The 22063-nt window shown below is 38.2% G+C and overlaps 1 protein-coding gene across 1 annotated transcript in view; it reads right to left on the reverse strand.

Moving 5' to 3' along the window:
* SBF2 (SET binding factor 2) overlaps nucleotides 1-22063 on the reverse strand; it is a 456507-nt gene that overhangs the window by 12513 nt on the left and 421931 nt on the right. The window contains exons 34-36 of the mRNA XM_082476788.1: nucleotides 21171-21272; nucleotides 20269-20454; nucleotides 492-618 (exon numbers count right to left, since the gene is read on the reverse strand). Coding sequence (XP_082332914.1) covers nucleotides 492-618; nucleotides 20269-20454; nucleotides 21171-21272 — 415 coding nt within the window. The remainder of the gene's footprint in view (nucleotides 1-491; nucleotides 619-20268; nucleotides 20455-21170; nucleotides 21273-22063) is intronic.

Consider the following 22063-nt stretch of genomic DNA (forward strand, 5'->3'; position numbering starts at 1 on the left):
CAAAGGGGTAGGTGATATTATTATCCTCATTTTAAAGATGAGGAAACTCAGAGAGGTACCTAACCTGTCCAAAGTACTTGGCTGGTAACTGGCAGTGTTGAAATTTAACTATTCTGTTTGCTCCAGAGCCCATGGCCGTAACTGCTATACAAACTGCTTCCAGGGGCAGGCAGCTTACCTACCAGAGTGTACCAGGGTTGGAAAAACTATGAGTCAAGTGTTTCTCCACAAACAGTGATACTGCTTGGAGATAATAAAATAGTAATAAGCAGATTTAACTTTTCAAAGGTGCTACATGATGACCACTTGCAGCCCCTAAGAGCTAACACAGCACATAATCTCACTCATTCATGTCCATTCTACTTTCGTAGTTTGTAGAGTAAAACCTTAAAGTGGCCTTGCCACACTTGGGGGTGGTTATTTTATTAGTGTCTTTAATTAAAAACATAAAACTAACAAGAAAGATGGAACAAGGGCATGCAAACACGTACCGTGCTCTAATCTTTCATAGTCTGAATCCAGGAGAAATGTTTTAAAGCGATTAGACACATAGTGGAAAGCCAAGAACTTTAAGTAATAGGGATTGAATTCAAACTCAGTTGGATACTGGTTGTGAACCTGAAACACACAAGGCAAAGAAAAGAATAAGAATCAAATGGAACAAAAAGTGGATGCCATGCCACTGAGTGCTGACCTGAAATATGCAGGAGACCATTTGGTCACTCAGTCAACTGAATCCCTACCATGAGTGGAAGCTGGAAAGGAACCAGCCTTTTGCCAGACACCATGCTAGGGGTTTTTTTATAAACATAATCTCATATAATCTCCATAACAACACTGCAAGATAGGCATTATTTTTTTTCCGGCTTTATTGAGATATAACTGACATATAACATTGTGTAAGTTTAAGGTGTACAATGTGATGATTTAATACACATATCTATTGTGAAATGATTATCACAAGAGGGTTAGTTAACACCTCCATAACCTCATACAATTACTTTTTTTTTTTTTGGTGGTGGTGAGAACATTTAAGATCTACTCTCTTAGCAACTTTCAAGTATAGAATGCAGTATTGTTAACTATAGTCGCCATGGTGTACACTGGATCTCCAGAACTTATTCCTCTTATACCTGGAAGACGAACATCTCTCCATCCCCCTGCCTCCAGCCCCTGGTAACCACCATTCTACTCTGTTTCTATGAGTAAGGCTTTTTTAGATTCTACCTATAAGTGAGATCATACAGTATTTATCTTTCTCTGACTTATTTCACTTAGCATAATGCCCTCAGATTCCATCCGCATTGTTGCAAATGGCAAGATTTCCTTTTTTCTCATGACTGAATGAATTTCTCCTGTTTATATATATATAACATTTTCTTTATCCATTCATCTGTAGATGGACACTTACATTATTTCCACTTCTTGGCTATCGTGAATAATGCTGCAATGAATGTGGAAGTACAGATATCTCTTTGAAATAATGATTTCATTCCCTCTGATATATCCAGAAGTGGGACTGCTGGGTCATACGGTAGTTCTATTTTTAACTTTTTGAGGGACCTCCATATTGTTTTCCATAGTGGCTACACCAATTTACATTCCCAGCAAGGGTTCCCTTTTCTCCACATCCTCACCAACACTTGTTACCTCTTGTCTTTTTGATAACAGCTATTCTAACAGGTGTGAAGTGATGTCTCATTGTGGTTTCGATTTGTATTTTCCTGATGATTAGTGAGTGATGAACACTTTTTCATGTACCTTTGGCCATTTGTATGTCTTTGGAAAAATGTCTACTCAGATCCTCTGAAGATGACAATTATTACCCTCCCCTCCCCCGCTTTACAAATGAGGAAGCTGAAGATGAGCAAGATGAAATAATTTACCCAAGGTCATTCACAGCAACTAGTGAGCCCAAATTTGAACCCTGGCTTGTTAGGCTCCTCGGTCTGTGCCTCATTCACTACTTTATACTGTGCTAGATACTTGATATACAAATTATCATCAGTTGTGGTTCTTGTTTCTAGGCATTTGTGGTGTAATAGTGTGTAATACAATAAGAAAAATTATACTTACAGAAGTTTGGCAGTGACAGGAATGAGAAGAGAAGGTGGTGGTTTATGGGGAGAGCAAGAGACGTTTTCCTGACTAAAGAAATGTGTGACTGTCTGAGGGCAATGTAGAAGGCGCCAATAGAGAGAGAATAAACTGTGGAGAAAGAGCTGATAACTAAGAGAGTAAGACCCTGGGAAAGCAAGAATGAATGAGGCTAAGGGTCCAGAAACAGGGAACAGCCTTAAAAATTAGGAGGGACAGAAGAGTAGATAAAAAGAAAGGTATGTTCAAGTGCCAAGGGAAGGGGGAGGAGCTTATGCCTTTTAACCTTAATTTTCCATCAGTAACTTAGTGAGGTCACTGGGAGAGGAAGAAGGATGAGGGCTGACATGGGAGGGTGGGAGCAAGGCAGAGTCCGGAACGGTCACTGAGCTATAGCGTGCTTTAGGCAACCTGTACGCAGACTCCATGGAGCCATCTCATGTTGGCAGAAGATAGGCTGATGACCTTGTGACGCTCCCCAGTCCACCCAGCAATCTCACCTTTGGATTGCTCACTCTCTCATGACCAATTAGAGAATTTTGCTTGGTTGAGATAAGTTCCAATCATAATTGTATTTACTTAAAAGCTGTTTCAAATGAATACTGCAGGCAGGCTGTCTAAAAGCCAGCTTTCCTCTCCATGTTTTAATTTGGCAATGTAGACCAACACTTGGTCAGCCAAACAGAGCAGACATGTGTGCAGTATGTTGATTACCCAACAGATCAGTGGGAATTTAAAGTCATGATCTGGATATCAGTGATTTTATCAATGTTTATCATCTGATTAGAAACCTAGTTTTCTGTGATGATTAAAGGTTTTTTTTCTTATAACATTTTTTCTGGCTTTTACATTGAACTAAAATTTTAGATCATAAGTAATACAACATAAAATGGATGTTAAGAAGATGTATTAAAACAGAGTTTGGGGGCTCTCCTGGTGGCGCAGTGGTTGAGAATCCGCCTGCCAATGCAGGGGACACGGGTTCAAGCCCTGGGGTGGGAAGATCCCACATGCCGCGGAGCGGCTGGGCCCGTGAGCCACAATTACTGAGCCTGCGCGTCTGGAGCCTGTGCTCCGCAACAAGAGAGGCCGCGATAGTGAGAGGCCCGCGCACCGCGATGAAGAGTGGCCCCCCCTTGCCGCAACTAGAGAAAGCCCTCACACAGAAAGGAAGACCCAACACAGCCATAAGTAAATAAATAAAAATTAAAAACAAAAACAAAAAACAGAGTTTGACTCTTAAGCAATGGGCGTGTATACTGTGGACCTGCTTTCTTGACCTGAGCCACTGCCCTTCCAGCTGGTTCTGGTCTCCCCAGGACAGGAACGCTCTCCATGAGACAACTGGGACGTGGCTCTGAATAGCGAGGTTGTGCGCCATATTCCAGGTTTTAGAACTTAAACTCTTTAGCCTGGGTTCCTGGTTCAGAATCAGTAGCACCACCTCAAGGGGCTGGTGCGCACATGATGGAGGGGGGTGACCTGGATTGTGGGTGGTGGGACAGAAGAAGGAGACAGGTCCAAGAGGATAGAACTTGGTTCTCTACCAATCTGAGAATCCAGGGAGGAGAATCTGCAATGTGCTTGGGCAGGGTGAGCTCCAAGAACAACTCTGCCCCCACAGCCCTTGGAATAAACCTCAGTAATCACAGGCCAGACCCTTGGCTCACTGTGTCCAGGGGAAGAAGAGTTCAGGGCTATTTCCACTGACCCAGTCCATGACAGTTCTAAAAACTCTTTTAAAAACTTATTAAACAAAGCTCCAGAATAACAAAACATTTCTCTCAATGACTGTTCTCCATAAAAATCACTTGCCTCACACATAACTGTATCTTTCCTTGATTATTCTGATATTTAATATGCTTAGGAATATAATTTTAATGACCCACTTCTGAGGTAAAGTAGAATGGAAATGATAATGAATATGACCTTAAGTTGAACTTACAGGCATTTCAGGGAGATCAGATGCTAGGACTGGAAGCAAAACTCCTCTACAAGTGGAAAAATGCTTTCATAGCCCACTGTACTGAGTGACTGGCCTCACCACAAACCCTGCACTCCACAATTACGTTAGAAAGGCTAGACACTTCTCCAAGGCTGCTGGCACTAGCCTTGCTTGAATTGGAATTGGTGCTTAGAAAACATCAAGGTGTGAGAGCTTGGGGGCAGCAGTGTGTCTGCATCTGTGTGCCACAATGGCACCTGCAGTTGCTAACTGCTTGGGGAAAAAAAACCAGTCTGTCCTCATACTGGAGTTAGTTATCAGGTCTGTTGGAAGTGGAAGAGAAGATGCTGAACAATTTGTTTTTCTTTTTTTTTTTACTGTGTAGCAATAGTTTAAGCAACAAGCATATGAAAATTTCTTCAATGAAAAAAAAAAATCAAATTGACCTGAATCAAATGCTGAGTTGATTAATGCCTAGATAACCACATTTGGAATCCGACATTAAGAAATACAAGGGATTTTCTGAAATGTTTTTTTACTATAATGAGAAACAAAGACCTGATCATATTCACAAGACAAAATCTGGTGCTTTCTCCACCATTTAGTCCTACATCCCAGGGACTCAATTTGTCCAGTTAATTGCCTTTTTTTCTTCCTTGTCAATGGGACACCTGGCCTCTTCTGCTGTATCCCGCCACAGTGGTCTCCACTAGGCACAATCCACGTGCTTCCTTCTCCTGTTAAGTATTGTTTTAATAGATGAAATGGGATCAGGCCAAAGAGACTGCCTCTAAGAACTTATTACAGGGTATGCATGAGAGTTTAGAGGTTTGTTAGACGCAGGATTTTTTTTTTAACAACTTTAATGAGGTATAATTGACATACAATAAGCTGCATATATTTAAAGTGTACAATTTGATACCTTCTGACATCTCCACACATCTGTGAAATCATCACCACAATCGACATAGTGAACATATATCATCCATAACTCCCAAAAGTTTCCTTCTGCTCCTTTTGCATCTTCCTGCACCCTCCTCTGCAAGCAATGACTGATTTGCTTTTTGTCATTACAGATTAATTTGCATTTACTAGAACTTTATATAAATGGAATCATAAGTATGTACTCTTTTTTTGCGTGCCTTCTTTCACTAAGCATAATTATTTGAGATGCATCCATGTTGTTGGGTTAGCAGTAGTAAATTCCTTTCTACAGCTAAGTAGTATTCTACTGCATGGATATACCACAATTTGTTTATTCATTCACCTGTGGATGGACATTGAGTTGCTTCTAGATTTTTGGTTATTACATATAATGTTGTGAACAGTTATGTATGAGTCTTTTTATGGGCATAAGGACATCATTTCTCTTGCGTAACTGCCTAGAAATGGAATGCTGAATCATCTGGTAGGTAGGTATGTTTAAGTTTTTAAGAACTGTTTTCTCAAACAATGGTATAATTTTATATTCCCACCAGCAGTGTTAGAAAGTTCCAGTTCTTCCACATCCTTGCTAACACTTGGGGTGGTCAGTTTTAAAATTTTAGTCATTAAAATAGGTATTTAGTAATATCTTATTTTGATTTTTTTTTTTTTTAAATATAACCCCTCCTAAAAAGAGCTAAGGGTCTGGCTTTTTAAAATTTTTTTAAGTTTTTAAATTTATGGCTGTGCTGGGTCTTCGTTTCTGTGCGAGGGCTTTCTCTAGTTGCGGCAAGCAGGGGCCGCTCTTCATCGCGGTGCGCAGCCCTCTCACTATTGCGGCCTCTCTTGTTGCGGAGCACAGGCTCCAGACGCGCAGGCTCAGTAACTGTGGCTCATGGGCCTAGTTGCTCCGCGGCATGTGGGATCTTCCCAAACCAGGGCTCGAACCCGTGTCCCCCGCATTGGCAGGCAGACTCTCAACCCCTGCGCCACCAGGGAAGCCCTTTTATTTTGATTTTAAGTTGCATTTCCTAATGATAAATGATGTCAAGTATCTTCATGTGCTAATTTTTCACCTATATATCTTTGATGAAGTCAGTATAAATGTTTTGCCATTAAAAAAAAATAGGTTGGTTGTTTCTTATATATTGTTTTGAGAATTCTTTATATATTCTGGATACGAGTCCTCCCGCACACATGATTTGCAAATGTTTTCTCCCACTCTGTGATTTGTCTTTTCATTTTCTTAACAGTGATTTTTGAAGAACAAAAGGTTTTAATTTTGACGAAGTCTAATTTATCAATTTTTTCTTTTATGGATGATGCTTTTGGTGTTGATATCTTAGAGATATCCTTGCCTAATAACCCAAGATCACAAGGATTTCTTCCTATGTTTTCTTCTAGAAGTTTTATAGTAGATCTTACATTTAAGATCTATGATCCCTTTTGAATTAATTTTTATATTGATGCAAGGTATGGGTCAAAGTTACTTTTTGTTTGCATCTGGAAATCCAACTGTCTGGTACCATTTGTTGAAAAGACTAGTCTTTCTCTACCTATTGCTTTAAATTTTTTAAATTAAAAATTTTTTATTGAAATATAGCTGATTTTCAATGTTGTATTAGTTTCTGGTGTACGGCAAAGTGGTTCAGTTTTATATATATATATATATATATATATATATATATATATATATGACATTGAACACAGTTCCCTGTGCTATATATACAGTAGGACCTTGTTTTTTATCTATTTTAAATGTAGTAGTTTGTATCTGCTAATCCCAAACTCTTAATTTATCCCTCCCCATCCCGTTTGCCTTTTGGTAACCATAAATTTGTTTTCTAGGTCTGTGAGTCCATTTCTGCTTTGTAAATAAGTTATTTGTATCATTTTAGATTCCACAAATAAGTAACATCATATTTCTACCTATTACTTTTGTATCTTTGTCAAAAATCAGTTGTCCATATATCATATATGTATGGAACTATTTCTGGACTCTCTATTCTATTCCATTTATCTATTTGTCTATCTTTGTACCAATTATCACACTGTCTTGATTACTATACCTTTATAATAAAATCAGACAGTGCTAGTCCTCCACTTTTGTTCTTTTTCAAAGTTGTTTTGGCTATTCTAGATCCTTTGCATTTCCATATGGATTTTAGAATAAGTTTGCCAATTTCTACAAAATAGCCTCCTACGAGTTTTATCGTGATTACACTGAATCTTTAGATTAATTTGGGGAGACTGACATCTTAACAACATTGAGTTTTCTGATCCATGAACAACAGGTATTTCTTGATTTATTTAGGTCTTTAATTTCTCTTAGTAATGTTTTATAGTTTCAGTGTCCAGGTCTTTAATGTATTTTGCTAGATTTCTTTCATGTTTTTTGATACTGTTGTAAATAGTAATGATTTTTAAGTTTCAGTTTTCCAATGGTTTATTGCTAGTATTGATTTTTGTATACTGAGCATGTATTCTGCAGCCTTGCTAAACTCATTTATTCTAGTAGTTGTTTTTCTTTTTTTGGGGGGGGGGATAGATTCCATAGACAATCATGTTGTTTGTGAATAAAGATAGTTTTACTTGGGGCTTCCCTGGTGGCGCAGTGGTTGAGAATCTGCCTGCCAATTCAGGGGACACGGGTTTGAGCCCTGGTCTGGGAAGATCCCACATGCCGCGGAGCGACTAGGCCTGTGAGCCACATTACTGAGCCTGCGCGTCTGGAGCCTGTGCTCCGCAACAAGAGAGGCCGCGACAGTGAGAGGCCCGCGCACCGCGATGAAGAGTGGCCCCCACTTGCCGCAACTAGAGAAAGCCCTCGCACAGAAACGAAGACCCAACACAGCCATAAATAAATAAATAAATAAATAAAATTTTAAAAAAAAGATAGTTTTACTTCTTCCTTTCTAACGTGGATGTCTTTTTAAAATCATTTAATTTTTTCCCCCAAATGTTCAATTTGATTTAATTAAAAAAAATTTATTTTGGCTGTGCCAGGTCTTAGTTGCGGCACGAGGGATCTTCATTGTGGCATGCAGACTTCTTAGTTGTGGCATGCAGACTCTTAGTTGTGGCATGCGGGATCTAGTTCCCCGACCAGGAATCAAACCTGGGCCCCCTGCATTGGGAGCGTGGAGTCTTACCCACTGGACCACCAGGGAAGTCCCGTGAATGTCTTTATTATTACTATTTTCTTGCCTTATTGCATGGCTATGACCTTTAGTACAATGTTGAATAGAGGTGGTGAAGCAGGCATTCACGTCTTGTTCCTGATCTTAGGGGGAAAGTGTTCAGTCTTTCACTATTAAGTATGATGTTAGCTGTACTTTTTAAAAAAATAGATACTATTTTTAGTTTGAGAAGATTCCTGAGAATTTTCACAAGGAATGGATATTATATTTTGTCAAATGCTTTTTCTGCATCTATTGAGATGATGCATGGTTTTTTTTAAGTTCCTTAATATGGTGAGTTACATTGATTGATTTCAAATGTGAAACTGACTGCATTCCTGGAATAAACCCCATTTGACCATGGTATATTACCTTTTGAATATATTGTTGAATTTGATTTGCTGAAATTTTGTTTAGAAAATTTGAATCTATGATCATCAGGGATACTGATCTATAGTTTTCTTTTCCTGTCTTTGTCAGAGTTGGGTAATGCTGGCCTCATAGACTGAGTTGGGAAGTACTCCCTTTGCTTAAATTTTCTGTTAGAGTTTTTGTAGAACTGCTATTATTTCTTCCTTAAATACTTGGTAGAATTTACCAGTGAAGCCACCTAGGCCTGAAGTTTTCAGTGTGGAAAGATTTTAACTACAATTTCAATTTCCATAATAGACATAGGCGTATTCAAGTTATGTATGTCTTCTTGAGTGGGGTAGTTTGTGTCTTTTAAGGCATTTGTCCATTTCAACTAAATTTTTAATTTTATTGATGCAAAACTGTTCACAATATTCCTTTATGGTCCTTTTAATATCTGTAGAATCTGTAGGGATGTTATCATTCTCATTTCTAATATTGGTAATTTGTGTCTTTTCTTTGCTCAGTCTGGCTAGAGGTTTATTAATTTTATTGATCTTTTCAAACAAAAGCTTTTGGTTTCATTAGTTTTCTTTATTCTTGGCCACAATATCTGGGGGGCCTAAAGGCAAGTCTGTTTCAAATAAATTTAGCCTTATTGTATTATGTAGAATTGGGAATGACAGGCATCTCAGCCTATAAATTAATTCTATGTGAGCATTTCCCCAAATATGCTGATGAACAGAGTTTTAGGCCTCTTTTAGCCATCATCTGGATTCTGTTGTTCAAAACAATTTTGCATTTATCTTGATGAAGAGAAAAAATATACAGATTTAAAATACTAAGACTAAGCTGTTTGAGGCATTTTGGTTTTGTTTTCCATTATGGAGTAAAATCTGCCAATTTCACTTATTTATAGGAAGAGAATCTGAAATGGAATTTGGAGAAATATGAATTTATAGGGTCTTATTTTTTGCCCATATGCCATTAAGTACTTTGTAAAATTTAAAGGCCCATAAAAATAAGCTATGACTCAAATCCCAGGAAAGATCAACATTTTAGGAATAAAATATAATAAGTTAAAATTGGATTTTGCTTTCAGGAATTAGAACTATTAAGCTACAAGAGACCCTATATTTAATGGTATCAACATTTTAAAAATTATGGGTATGTTAGACACACCCTAGAAAAACAGGTAGCTAATACTAGTTTTTGTTATTTCACAGATTAAGATTTAATAAGCATTAATTGTGTACCTTCTGTACTGTGCCAATCACTTTACATAAGATTTTTAATCCTTCTGAGATACATACTTATATAAAGAAATTGAGGCACAGAGAGGCTGAATAATTTGTTAAAGATCAAAAATTAGTAAATGAAACTGATAGGCAAACTCAGACTTACTTTATGGGCTCAAATATTAAAAGCTTTAATGTGAAGTTGCTTGGTTATAAATCAGCTTGGAGTGTGTCAATTTTTGCCAATTTTCAGTTGACTGGGAAGCAGGCAGACACCAGAAACTCTTGAATACACCATGAATCAATTAACTGCAGTTATTTTGCCAATATGCATGGATAAATTTTAGAGTAATAGACCTATGTGAGGGCGACTTAGCTCCTCACACATGCACTCACAGGGAAAGCTCATATCTTTAAAAGGCAAATAGGTTTTCTCTTTGGAATAGGACCTAGCATAGTGCTGGCATAGGGTAACTGTAAGGAGAATCATACCACAAAGCCAGACCAGAGTGAGTCAATTTACAATTTGAATAAACTTCAAAGGCAAAGTTAAAACTGTTACTTGCTTTTCTCAAAGTAGGAAATAATGAGGAAGTTCTAAGACTCACTCAAAGATTTACTCTAATGCTGGAATAAAGGAGATGCTTTCGTATACGTCATGCTTTCATTCATATTATACATATCTTTTCCCTTAGTATTATATATATATATATTTTTTTAAAATTTTATTTATCTATTTATTTATTTTTGGCTGAGTTTGGTCTTTTGTTGCTGTGCACGGGCTTTCTCTAGTTGCGGCGAGTGGGGGCTACTCTTCGTTGTGGTGCACGGGCTTCTCATTGCGGTGGCTTCTCTTGTTGCGGAGCACGGGCTCTAGACGCGTGGGCTTCAGTAGTTGTGGCACGTGGGCTCAGTAGTTGTGGCTCGCGGGCTCTAGAGCACAGGCTCAGTTGTGGTGCACGGGCTTAGTTGCTCCGCGGCATGTGGAATCTTCCCAGAGCAGGGCTCGAACCCTTGTCCCCTGCGTTGGCAGGCAGATTCTTAACCACTGTGCCATCAGGGAAGCCCTTAGTGTTATATATATATATATATATATATTTTTTTTTTTTAAATTAATTAATTAATTTATTTATGGCTGTGCTGGGTCTTTGTTTCTGTGCGAGGGCTTTCTCTAGTTGTGGCAAGTGGAGGCCACTCTTCATCGCGGTGCGCAGGCCTCTCACTGTCGCGGCCTCTCTTGTTGCGGAGCACAGGCTCCAGACGCGCAGGCTCAGTAATTGTGGCTCACGGGCCTAGTCGCTCCGCGGCATGTGGGATCTTCCCAGGCCAGGGCTCGAACCCGTGTCCCCTGCATTGGCAGGCAGATTCTCAACCACTGCGCCACCAGGGAAGCCCTAGTATTATATTTTAAAAAGGAATTTTAGGTAAAAAAAAAAAAAAAAAATTTTTTTTTGTATTTGGATGTATTTTCCTTCTGAATTTGGTTCAACTATTTTAAGAAAAGGAAGCATCCTGTAATGATATCATTTGAGCTAAGCCAATTTCTTTTAGAAGCAACAAAAAATCTGCCAGATGTTGCTATTATGAAACTGTGATCTAGCATTTATAATTCATCTGACACCTGGATATACTGGCGCAAACAATGGCTTTTTATATGATGAGGCAGTTCTAATTTAAGATCAGCGCTTCATCTGTTTTCTTTGTAACTCTATTAGTACTAATGGGCAAGTCTAGGCATACGTCCATGGACTGCCTTTTGGCATCCTGCATGTTAGAAATGGTTAATAAGCAGGGCACACATTCCACCTGGGGAAGTTTTGCTTGCTGCTGCATAATTTTGCACTTATTTTTTAAAATGTTGTCGGGGCTTGGCTCTGTTTTGTGCTTCTGAGAGACTGAGGATAGCACTAATTCAAACTGTCTGGCAAAAGCCAGAGTCATGTAAAGCATTAGTGTTCACTTGAAAGGTATTCGAAGAAGGCATTTTCTAATGCCTAAAACCACTATGTAGGAGATGATGAAACACTACCTTATAATTAAGTCAGCAAGAATCAAAAGCTCTATTTGTTAACTATAGTCTTCTGTTTTTGAATGAACAAATTGTCCCTTTTCAGCACAAAATAATCTACTTCACCCAAACTGACACCCATCATAGCCAAGCATTCTTTAAATACTGCAATTAATGTCATACACTCACTTTGCCATGACTTGCCTGAACTCAGGTTATTATGTGTGACAGTATTAAGTTGAAGGGTTCAGACAAATTTTTAAAAATTTATATTTTAATTTTTTTTAATGTAGTATGACTAGATTTGAAATCATACTAAAGGGGTCTTCAGACCCAGAACAATATTATTTTCTACAGTTTGTGAAGCGTTCACCTACAAATAATTGAGTTTTCATTAAAAGTCAACTTTTGTTTTCAGTTTCAGAACTAATTGAAATTTCTTACTGATTGTAAGTGGATTCTTTTGCTGACTCTAATATTTAGGTATGCAGAATTCTGCAAGTTGAATATGGGTATTTAACTCATTTAATACTGTATTTAACTTAAGCCAAATTCAGCCATACAAACTCAGTCCCCAGAAACTCTCCCTCAATTAAAGGAAAGGAATTTTTAAAAGGTAAAAGTCGAAAACGAGGTGGGGAGAAAGGGAGGGGAGACAGCAGCAGGCCAAGAAAATTCAGAAAGATGGAAAACAGAAGGAAGAATAGCAGAAAATGACAGAAGATGAGAAGCTACACTGGGATAAAAATGATTTGAAAAGGTAACAGCTTGCCCTGTAAACCCAGAAAGGCTCAGGACTCAGAGGCCCAAGTCCTGTATAGGAGGAAAAGGGGGGCTAAAAATGAGAACTAGCTGTAAGTCTAGAGAGGCAGTGGTGAGACCTCCAGGGTCCTTTCCTATCTCCTGTAGTCTTTCCTACCTCATGACTACCTTCTTGCAAGCAAGAGATTAGAGGTTTGTTCTCTGGAAAAACCAAACTTGATAAGTTCTGGACTTGGGAACACCATGCACAACTGGGTTAATGATGAGACTGAAAACAGTACAGAAAAAGTAAAACTCTGCACACTTAACTGGGATTTCTCTGGACCTATTTCCTGCCATGCTTCCAGAAAGCAGGCAGCCAGGATTATAAGTACTTTCTGGGTATCACACTGGCAAATTTTTCTCTAGAGAAACTAGAGAGCTGCTTTTTTTTTTTTTTTTAATTAGAACTCCAGTTTACTAAGAAATTGGACTAATTAAAAATTTTTTTTTCATATTCAGTGAAGTATAATTTAAATATACTAAAATTTCCCGATTTTAAGCCTACAGGTTGATTAGTTTTGGTCACTGTTCATTTGGTTATACATTTGTATAACCATCACCACAGTGAGGATACAGAACAGTTCCCTCATCCTATAAAGTTTGCTCATGTCCTTTGGAAGTCGACCCCCTCCCCTGACCACTGGTTCCAGGCAACCACTGATCTGTTTTTCTACCACTACCATTTTGCCTTTTGTAGGGTTTCCTATAAATGAAATCATGTATTGTGTAGTCTGTAGTCTTTTTTACCCATTTTCCCCATTTTTATTGAGAAATAATTGGCATACATCACTGTATAGGTTTAACGCTACAACATGATCATTTGAATTACATACGCTGTGAAATGATTACCACAATAGGTTTAGTTAACATCCACCACCTCATATAGATAAAATAAAAAGAAAAAAAATTTTCTCCTTGTGATGAGACTTTTTTTTTATTTTATAAATTTATTTATTTATTTTTGGCTGCATTGTGTCTTTGTTGCTGCGCACGGGCTTTCTCTAGTTGCGGTGAGCGGGGACTCCTCTTCGTTGCGGTAAGCGGGCTTCTCATTGCCGTGGCTTCTCTTGTTGTGGAGCACAGGCTCTAGGCGCACGGGCTTCAGTAGTTGTGGCACGCAGGCTCAGTAATTGTGGCTCGTGGGCTCTAGAGCGCAGGCTCAGTAGTTGTGGCACACGGGCTTAGCTGCTCCGTGGCATGTGGGATCTCCCTGGACCAGGGCTTGAACCTGTGTCCCCTGCATTGGCAGGCAGATTCTTAACCACTGTGCCACCCGGGAAGTCCCTTGTGATGAGATTTATCTGACTTTTTTCATTGATCATGATTTTAAGACTCATCCATATTGTTGTGTATATTAACATTTCATTCCTTTTGCTTGCTGAGTAGTATTCCTTGCATGCATGTACCAGAATTTGTTCATCTGTTCACCAGCTGATGGACAATTGGTTTGTTTTTCATGCTACCCCTTTATAGTCACACCCATTCCCCTCCCCCACTATCTCCAAACCCTCACAACCAATAATTTATTCTCTATCTCTACATTCTTGTCATTTTGAGAATGTTATATAAATGGAATCATACAGTATGTGATCATTTGAGATTGTGTTTTCTTCACTCAACATCATGCTCTTGAGATCCATTCAAACTGTTGCTTGTATCAGCATCTCACCCCTTTTCATTGCTGAGTAGCGTTCCATGGTATGGATGCACCACAGTTTGTTTAGCCATTTACCTGTTTCAGGAGATTTTGTCCCCTCCCTCCTGCAATTTCTGGCTATTATAAATAAAACTTCTATAACAGTACTTTCATATTTGAACCAAATTTCTCATAAAAAGCATACTGTTACATCATGTTTTATTTAGACCATTTCCATTTTTAATGCAATTATTGGTATGTTAGGGCTGAAGTCTGTCATTTTACTTTTTGTCTTCAGTTCTATTTTTTTTTCTTCCTGCGTTTTCTTTTCCCTGCCTTCTGTGGATTACTTGAACATTTTTTAGAATTCTATTTTGATTTATCTATAGTGTTTTTGAGTGTATGTCTTTATGTAGCTTTTTTAGTGGTCATTCTGGGCATTACATTACATATCTTGTTACTGTCGACTGGTGTTGACATTTTAGTGAAGTGTAGAAACCTTACTTCCCTTTACATCCCTTTGTGCTCCCCCAGTTATAATTGTCTTAACTATTTCCTTTACGTATATTGAGAACATCAAAAACAGTGTTACAATTTTTGCTTCAACCATTAAATATAATTTAGAAAACTGAAGAGGAGGAGAAAAGTCTATTGTATTTATCCATATTTTACTTTCTGTTGTTCTTTTTTCCTTCCTGATATCCCAAGATTCCTTCTTTTATCATTTATTTTCTGCTTGAATAATTTCCTTTAGTCATTTACATCTATGATCCATTTCAGGGAAATTTCTGTGAATGATGTAAGGGTCAGGGTTCATACTTTTCTATACAGATATACAGTTATTCCAATACCATTTGTTGAAAAGTTTCCTTTCCCCATGTCTCAGTTTTATAATTGTTTTCTGTGGGGGAAGTTGTCATTAGAGTTTGAATCCCCCATTTGTGGAAACAGCAGTTAAACTTACTTACTTTAAACTTTATTTCACCCTTTGAAATCTGAGGATGTTACCTCAACATATTATATGAAAAGGGAACAGTTACAAACTTATTTCAGCCATAAAAAAGGTTTAAGTTAATTTTAGGATAAAAATATGTGAAACCAAAAATATGGATATTTTCAAATACCTATGGATGATATATTAAAATACTCAGTAAAGAAGTTTGTAAACAAGTGTCCTATTCTCAGTTTAATTTTTTTAAAAAAGTTGACATGGGAATTCCCTGGCAGTCTAGTGGTTAGGACTCCATCTGCACCTTCACTGCCAAGGGCCTGGGTTCAATCCCTGGTCAGGGAACTAAGAACCTGCAAACAAAGCAGCATGGCCAAAAAAAAAAAAAAAAAAAAAGTTGACATGGGTTCAGTTTAATTCTTATTAAAAAAGTCTAAAACAAAAAGTCTACATGGGTGACTTTACCTGCCATTCCTCTCATTCCACACTGTTTTGATTACTGCAGCTTTGTAGTATTATCTGAAATCTGGGACAAGTATGCCTCCTGCTTTGTTTTTTTTCCCTCAGAATTGCTTTGGCAATTCTGGGTCTTTTATGGTTCCATATAAATTTTTGGATCATTCTAGTTCTGTGAAAAATGTCATGGGTAATTTGATAGGGATTGCATAAATCTGTAGATTGCTTTGGGTAGTATTGCCATTTAAACAATATTAATTCTTCCAACCCAAGAGCATGGAATATCTTTCCATTTCTTTGAGTCCTCCTTAATTTTCTTTATTAATGTTTTACAGTTCTCAGTGTAAAAGTCTTTCACCTCCTTGGTCAAGTTTATGCCTAGCTATTTTTTTTTTTTGGTGCAATTTTAAATGGTACTTTTTTTTTTTTTTTTTTACATTCCCTTTCTATTTCATAGTTAGTGTAAAGAAATACAACTGATTTCGGAATGTTAATCTTGTATCCTACTACTGTGCTGAATTCATTTATTAGATCTAGCAGTTTTTGTGTGGAGTCCTTAGGGTTTTCTATATATAGTATCATGTCATCTGCATATAGTGACAATTTTACCTCTTCCCTTCTAATTTGAATATGTTTTATTTCTTTTTCTTGTCTGACTGCTGTGGCTAGGACTTCCAATACTATGTTGAATAGAAGGGGTGAGAGTGGGCATCCTTGTCTTGTTCCAGATTTTAGTAGGAAGGCTTTCAGCTTTTCACCATTGAGTATTACATTGGCTGTGGGTTTGTCATAAATACCTTTCAGTATGTTGAGATATGTTCCCTGTGTACCCACTTTGGTAAGAGTTTTTATCATGAATGGATGTTGAATTTTGTCAAATGCCTTTTCTGCATCGAGATGATCAGTGGTTTTTGACTTTTCTTAATGTGGTGTATTACACTGATTGATTTGCATACGTTGAACCATCCTTGTGAACGTGTGATGAACCTCACTTGGTTGTGGTGTATCATCTTTTCTATGTGTTGTTGGATTTGGTTTCCTAATATTTTGTTGAGAATTTTTGCATCTATATTCATCAAACATATTGGCCTGTAATTTTCTTTTTTGGTGGTATCTTTGTCTGGTTTTGGTATCAGGGTGATGGTGGCGTCATAGAATGTCTTTGGGAGTGTTCCCTTCTCTTCAATCTTTTGGAAGAGTTTGAGAAGAATCAGTATGAGTTCTTCTTTGTATGTTTGGTAGAATTTGCCTGTGAAGCTATCTGGTCCTGGCCTTTTGTTTGCAGGGAGTTTTTTAAAATTACAGATTCTATTTCACTTCTAGTGATCAGTCTGTTCAAATTATCTATTTCTTCTTGATTCAATTTAGGTGGGCTGTATGTTTCTAGAAAGTTGTCCATTTCTTCTAGGTTGTCAAATTTGTTGGCATATAATTGTTCATAGTATTCTCTTATGTTTTTTTGTATTTCTGTGATATCAGTTGAGATTTCTCCTTTTTCATTTCTTTTTTCTCTTTGGGTTCTCTCTCTCTCCTTCTTGGTGAGCCTGGCCAGGTTTGTCAATTTTGTTTACCCTTTAAAAGAACCAGCTCTTGGTTTGATTTTTTTCTATTTTTTTTTTTAAATCCGTACATGTTCTTTAAGTGTGAACACCACATTATGAAGATTGTGATTTTAATTTTTAAAGATATCCACTTTTATACACCAAAGACATTAAAAGCAAGTCAACTGCTTCATCTGGTATTCAACTGAATAAATAGTGACTTTTTCTCTTTTTTTTTATAAATTTATTTATTTTATTTATTTATTTTTGGCTGTGTTGGGTCTTCATTGCTGTACGCGGGCTTCCTCTAGTTGCAGCAAGTGGGGGCTACTCTTTGTTGCAGTGCGCGGGCTTCTCATTGTGGTGGCTTCTCTCGTTGTGGAGCATGGGCTCTAGGCGTGCGGGCTTCAGTAGTTGTGGCATGTGGGCTCAGTAGTTGTGGCTCACGGGCTCTAGAGCACAGGCTCAGTAGTTGTGGCGCACGGGCTTAGTTGCTCCGTGGCATGTGGGATCTTCCCGGACCAGGGATCGAACCCGTGTCCCCTGCACTGGCAGGTGGATTCTCAACCACTGCACCACCAGGGAAGCCCAAGAGTGATATTATTTCAATGCAGGGGTAAAATTGGTTGAGTGTACTTATTAAGACAACAGAGGCATCCAGTGAGGAGCCTTAAGAACCTTTCAAGTGAAATTTTGACATTATTATATTCAAATTAGATGTGAGGAAGAGTAATTCTTTAAGAAATGTAGAGCCACTGAAAGTTTTTGTTTGTCTGCTTTAAAGATTTTTGTAAAAGAGAGTAACAGCTTCGTATCTGAGCATTCAGAAGATTTTATTAGCAACTCTACTTAGGACATCCTAGATGATCTTGATGAAGGGTGGTGAGAGCCTCAAACAAGGCTGAACCAGGCGGTCATTTAAATTTTCATTTAGTCACTTGTTATACGTATTTATTGAGGGTCTACTGCATTCCAGAGACTAAAATTATAATTGCATTAGATATTAGGGATATGAAGATTAATATAACATAGACCCTTCTCCCAAGAATTCTCAGTCTAAGTAGAAGGCAACAGACACGTACAAATAGGTAGATTCTAGTGTACAGATGCTACCAAAGAAGTCTGTACACGGTTCATAAGAATACAAATGAAGGGGCCAGGAAAAGGTTCAAAGATTACTTAGAAAGAATCATGGAATAAAATATAGTGCTGAGAACAGTGCCTGGTACATAGTAAGCGGTCAAGAAATATCAGTAATGATGACTGCAGATGGTAGTGGGATGTAGGCATGGAGGCAGGAAATAGCCTAGTGCACTTGGTTAGCATAATAAGACAATGTGCAGGATAAGAAGTGCTTTCATGAAGAACTCGTATGCGTTCAACTATCCAGAAGTGAGAAAAAAATGCTTGCTCCTCCCCTTTAGTCTCAGTTAAGCTTTCTTTTTCAGAGACAATGGGCTTCAAACTTCTCCCTCACGTATTTGCCGAAAGATGTCTGAATAAAAAAGCTAATATTCAAACAGGAAGCAAATATATAATTTGCTGCAAAGAGTTTAAAAGTATAAGCTCAACCTTGTGACCAGCTTCTCCAGATACTACTCAAATCAACTAAAGTTATTCAATAGGTCTTTTCTTTAAGAAGCTGATTGGAGCAATCAAAAACATAACCTCCAGTGTTTGTTTGTGTATGTAGGGGATGGGGTCGATGGAAAAGTCACTGCTAATGGGTATGGAGTTTGTTTTGGGGTGATAAAATAATCTGAAATTGCTTGTGGTAATTGCACAACTCTGAATATACTAAAAACTACTGAATTATACACTTTAAATACATTTTTTAAAAATTATGAATTGATAAAGCTGATCAAGTGATTAATGGAATAAAAAACAAAACAAAACAAAACATAACCATACATAAGATGACCTAGTTCCAATACTGGTTCCTAAAAACATTTTTACTTTTCTTTCCAACAGATACTTGAGGCCAATGTATTTCAATTTCGAAGAGGCTCACTGTTCTGACAAATATGTTTGACATACCAGAACTCATTCACTGTTGTGGTGCAGATGAAACAGGCTAAAAGAAGTGTCAACCTTACTTTTCCTAGGCCATTTTAGCCACTGGTGCCAATGCCTTCAACTTGTAAACCCAGTGCCATCCAATTCTCAAGCCCAATACTGACCAAGGCCTGAGATGAAGGTAAGAGGGAGCCCAGAGCATTCACATCTCCCCCACTCCCAGCTCCCACTGGGTTTGACTGGATTATATACCTGGGTTTCTGTCTGGTCTCTCTCTTTTCTTAAAAATACATTTATTTTATTTATTTATTTTTGGCTGCGTTGGGTCTTCGTTGCTGCACGCGGGCTTTCTCTAGTTGTGGTGAGTGGGAGCTACTCTTCATTGCGGTGTGCAGGCTTCTCATTGCGGTGGCTTCTCTTGTTGCGGAGCACGGGCTCTAGGTGGGTGGGCTTCAGTAGTTGTGGCTCGCGGGCTCTAGAGTGCAGGCTTATTAGTTGTGGCACATGGGCTTAGTTGCTCCGCGGCACGTGGGATCTTCCCAGACCAGGGATGGAACCCGTGTCCCCTGCGTTGGCAGGCAGATTCTTAACCACTGCGCCACCAGGGAAGCCCTCTGTCTGGTCTCTTGATTAGCCCTGATTATGCCACCCAGTAGAACTGAGCCATTGTTCTCAACCTCAGAGGCTTGCCTGGTTGGGCCCTGATTCTTTCTCTAGGGGTTAAGCTCTACCTCCTATATTTTCAGGCATAAAGTAGGGTCCTCCCCAAATGGGAAGACCATGTGCTGGATTTCAGGCTCCGCCAACACCTAGAGAGTTTTGCTGTTCTACACTAGATCAAACCTTCTTCGAGAACAAGCCAAGTTTGCTCCGTTAAATTAGATGGTAATTTAGAGTGCTGGCCACTTCACTTGGGAGCCAGCTCTGCTATCCTAGTTTCAGAAACCAACTAGTTCTTTTTCTTTTCCATTTCCAGGAATCTACTGCTGAGATTTTAGCAAGTCTTATGGCTGAGTCCATCAGAGCTGTGACATACAGGTACCTGGCACAGCAATGCAGTGCTCAATAAATGCTAGGTCTTTTCTTTCTCTCGTATCAAGTTGATTTAAGCTTGCTCTACTTACCTGGTGTACACAATCTAAGAACTGTAGGAAGACTGGAGTGAAACCACTGCCCTGACAGCTGAGGGTCAAGCTGCTCCGCTGACTGAATTTATGACCAAAAGAGAGCCACTCTTTTTCGACCAGCATCCGGAAGCCTTCAAGTGTCCTATAAAAGGGATCACTGAGTAACTGAACCAGGGAGGTCACCTAGGGTACAAGCAGGTTGGATACTTCATTACTTTCAGTCCTGAAAAATTCCTGCTTCTAAGACAAAGCACTTCCTTTTGATGACAGCTAATTAACAAGCAAAGTTACCTGGATGGCAAATTTGTTCACTAACTGCTCCAGGACAGCTAAGTGAATTAATTCTACAAACTTTCCGTTAAAAACTAAGACTCAAATTCATTTTGGCTACATTTTCCTTCAGAGAATTAAGAATTTAGTCCTTGCCTGGCCAGGTTGCTGACTGTGGCCTTCTCCTAGGTTAATTAGTAAGGTCAGAGGATCAGTTCAAACCTACATCTACTTTTTGGCAGATGTAGATTAATGTTTTACTGTAGATTATACTCGTACTTTTCCTTTTCACTCTGGAGTGAGTAAAGAAGGGGCTTACAGAGAACCAGAGAAAGGACTGACAAAACATGGGAAGGATGGTCCATGTCCTACACCGCTGGTCACGCTTGCATGATGCTTCTGTGGTGTGGGAGCCCGATGCCCTGAGCCAGAGCTCCAGGCTGTGTAGGGCCTGGAAGCTCATGGCACAGAGGTTTTTGATGGATACCAGGTGGTGTTTAACAGGGGACTTTCTCTGTCCATAAACACATTAGTCATTATACAAAAGATTCATCTGCAGAATTTTAAAGGAACTGAATTAAAATACAAATATAAAATTAAATATCTGAAAATATGTTTTAGTAATTTACTTGCGCAGTGATGTCCCAGCCTTCTTCCAAACACACCAAAACTGAGGAACCATTCTCAAGTACTTCTGATACAACCACAGCGAGCTGCAATATCCTGTGAAGCTAAGAGATAAGAAAGGAGGCCACAATTAGACCAAGTGCTTTCTGAGCACCAAGAACAGACAGACTTGCTATCAACCTTAGATAATCAAACAAGTTAGGGATTAAAATATTTGGACAAAAGAATCATATAAATTTTAAATACTTAAAGTTCTTTGTCAAAATCAAGATTAAACAATGACACATTTTAAAACAATGTGTTCAAGTGATACTTAATGAAATAAACAACTGACCTTACAAGATTCCCCTCAAAGCAGAAGAGCTATAATTCTTTCCAGTGGAAAAGAATGAGGTTCTAAGTGGCCCTCGCAACATAGTTATTAGATTTAAAATTTGTTCTTATGTGATGTAGTGAGTTCTGTTTCCCACAGCTGCACAACTTTGTAAATATACTAAAAAGTACTGAATTGTATACTTTTTTTCATTTTAAAAACCTCTAATATTAGAGAAAATATACCTACAAAAAAAACTCAGGAGAAAGAAAAATATTACAAAATATATATAATGCATCTCCCCAGAGAAATTACAAAAGATATTGCTTCTATCAAATGTGAATTCTATACTAAAGTATTTGTACTGTGTATTAAATGGGAAGAAAACTTTTATTTGTTCTCAGCTTTTTAAGCCAAGACAACTGACTCCAAGTCCCTAATGAACAATTAGGGTGTGAGCAGACCATATAGATTTCAAAACTAAATGTGTAACATTCTGGTTTAAAAAAAAGTTTAAGCATCACTTGACATAACTTGTAGAATGAATCCAACTCTGAACTAAAACAAAACACTCCCACCCCC

Source organism: Balaenoptera physalus, assembly GCF_965194825.1.
Source record: "Balaenoptera physalus genome assembly, chromosome: 10".
Classification (NCBI taxonomy): domain Eukaryota; kingdom Metazoa; phylum Chordata; class Mammalia; order Artiodactyla; family Balaenopteridae; genus Balaenoptera; species Balaenoptera physalus.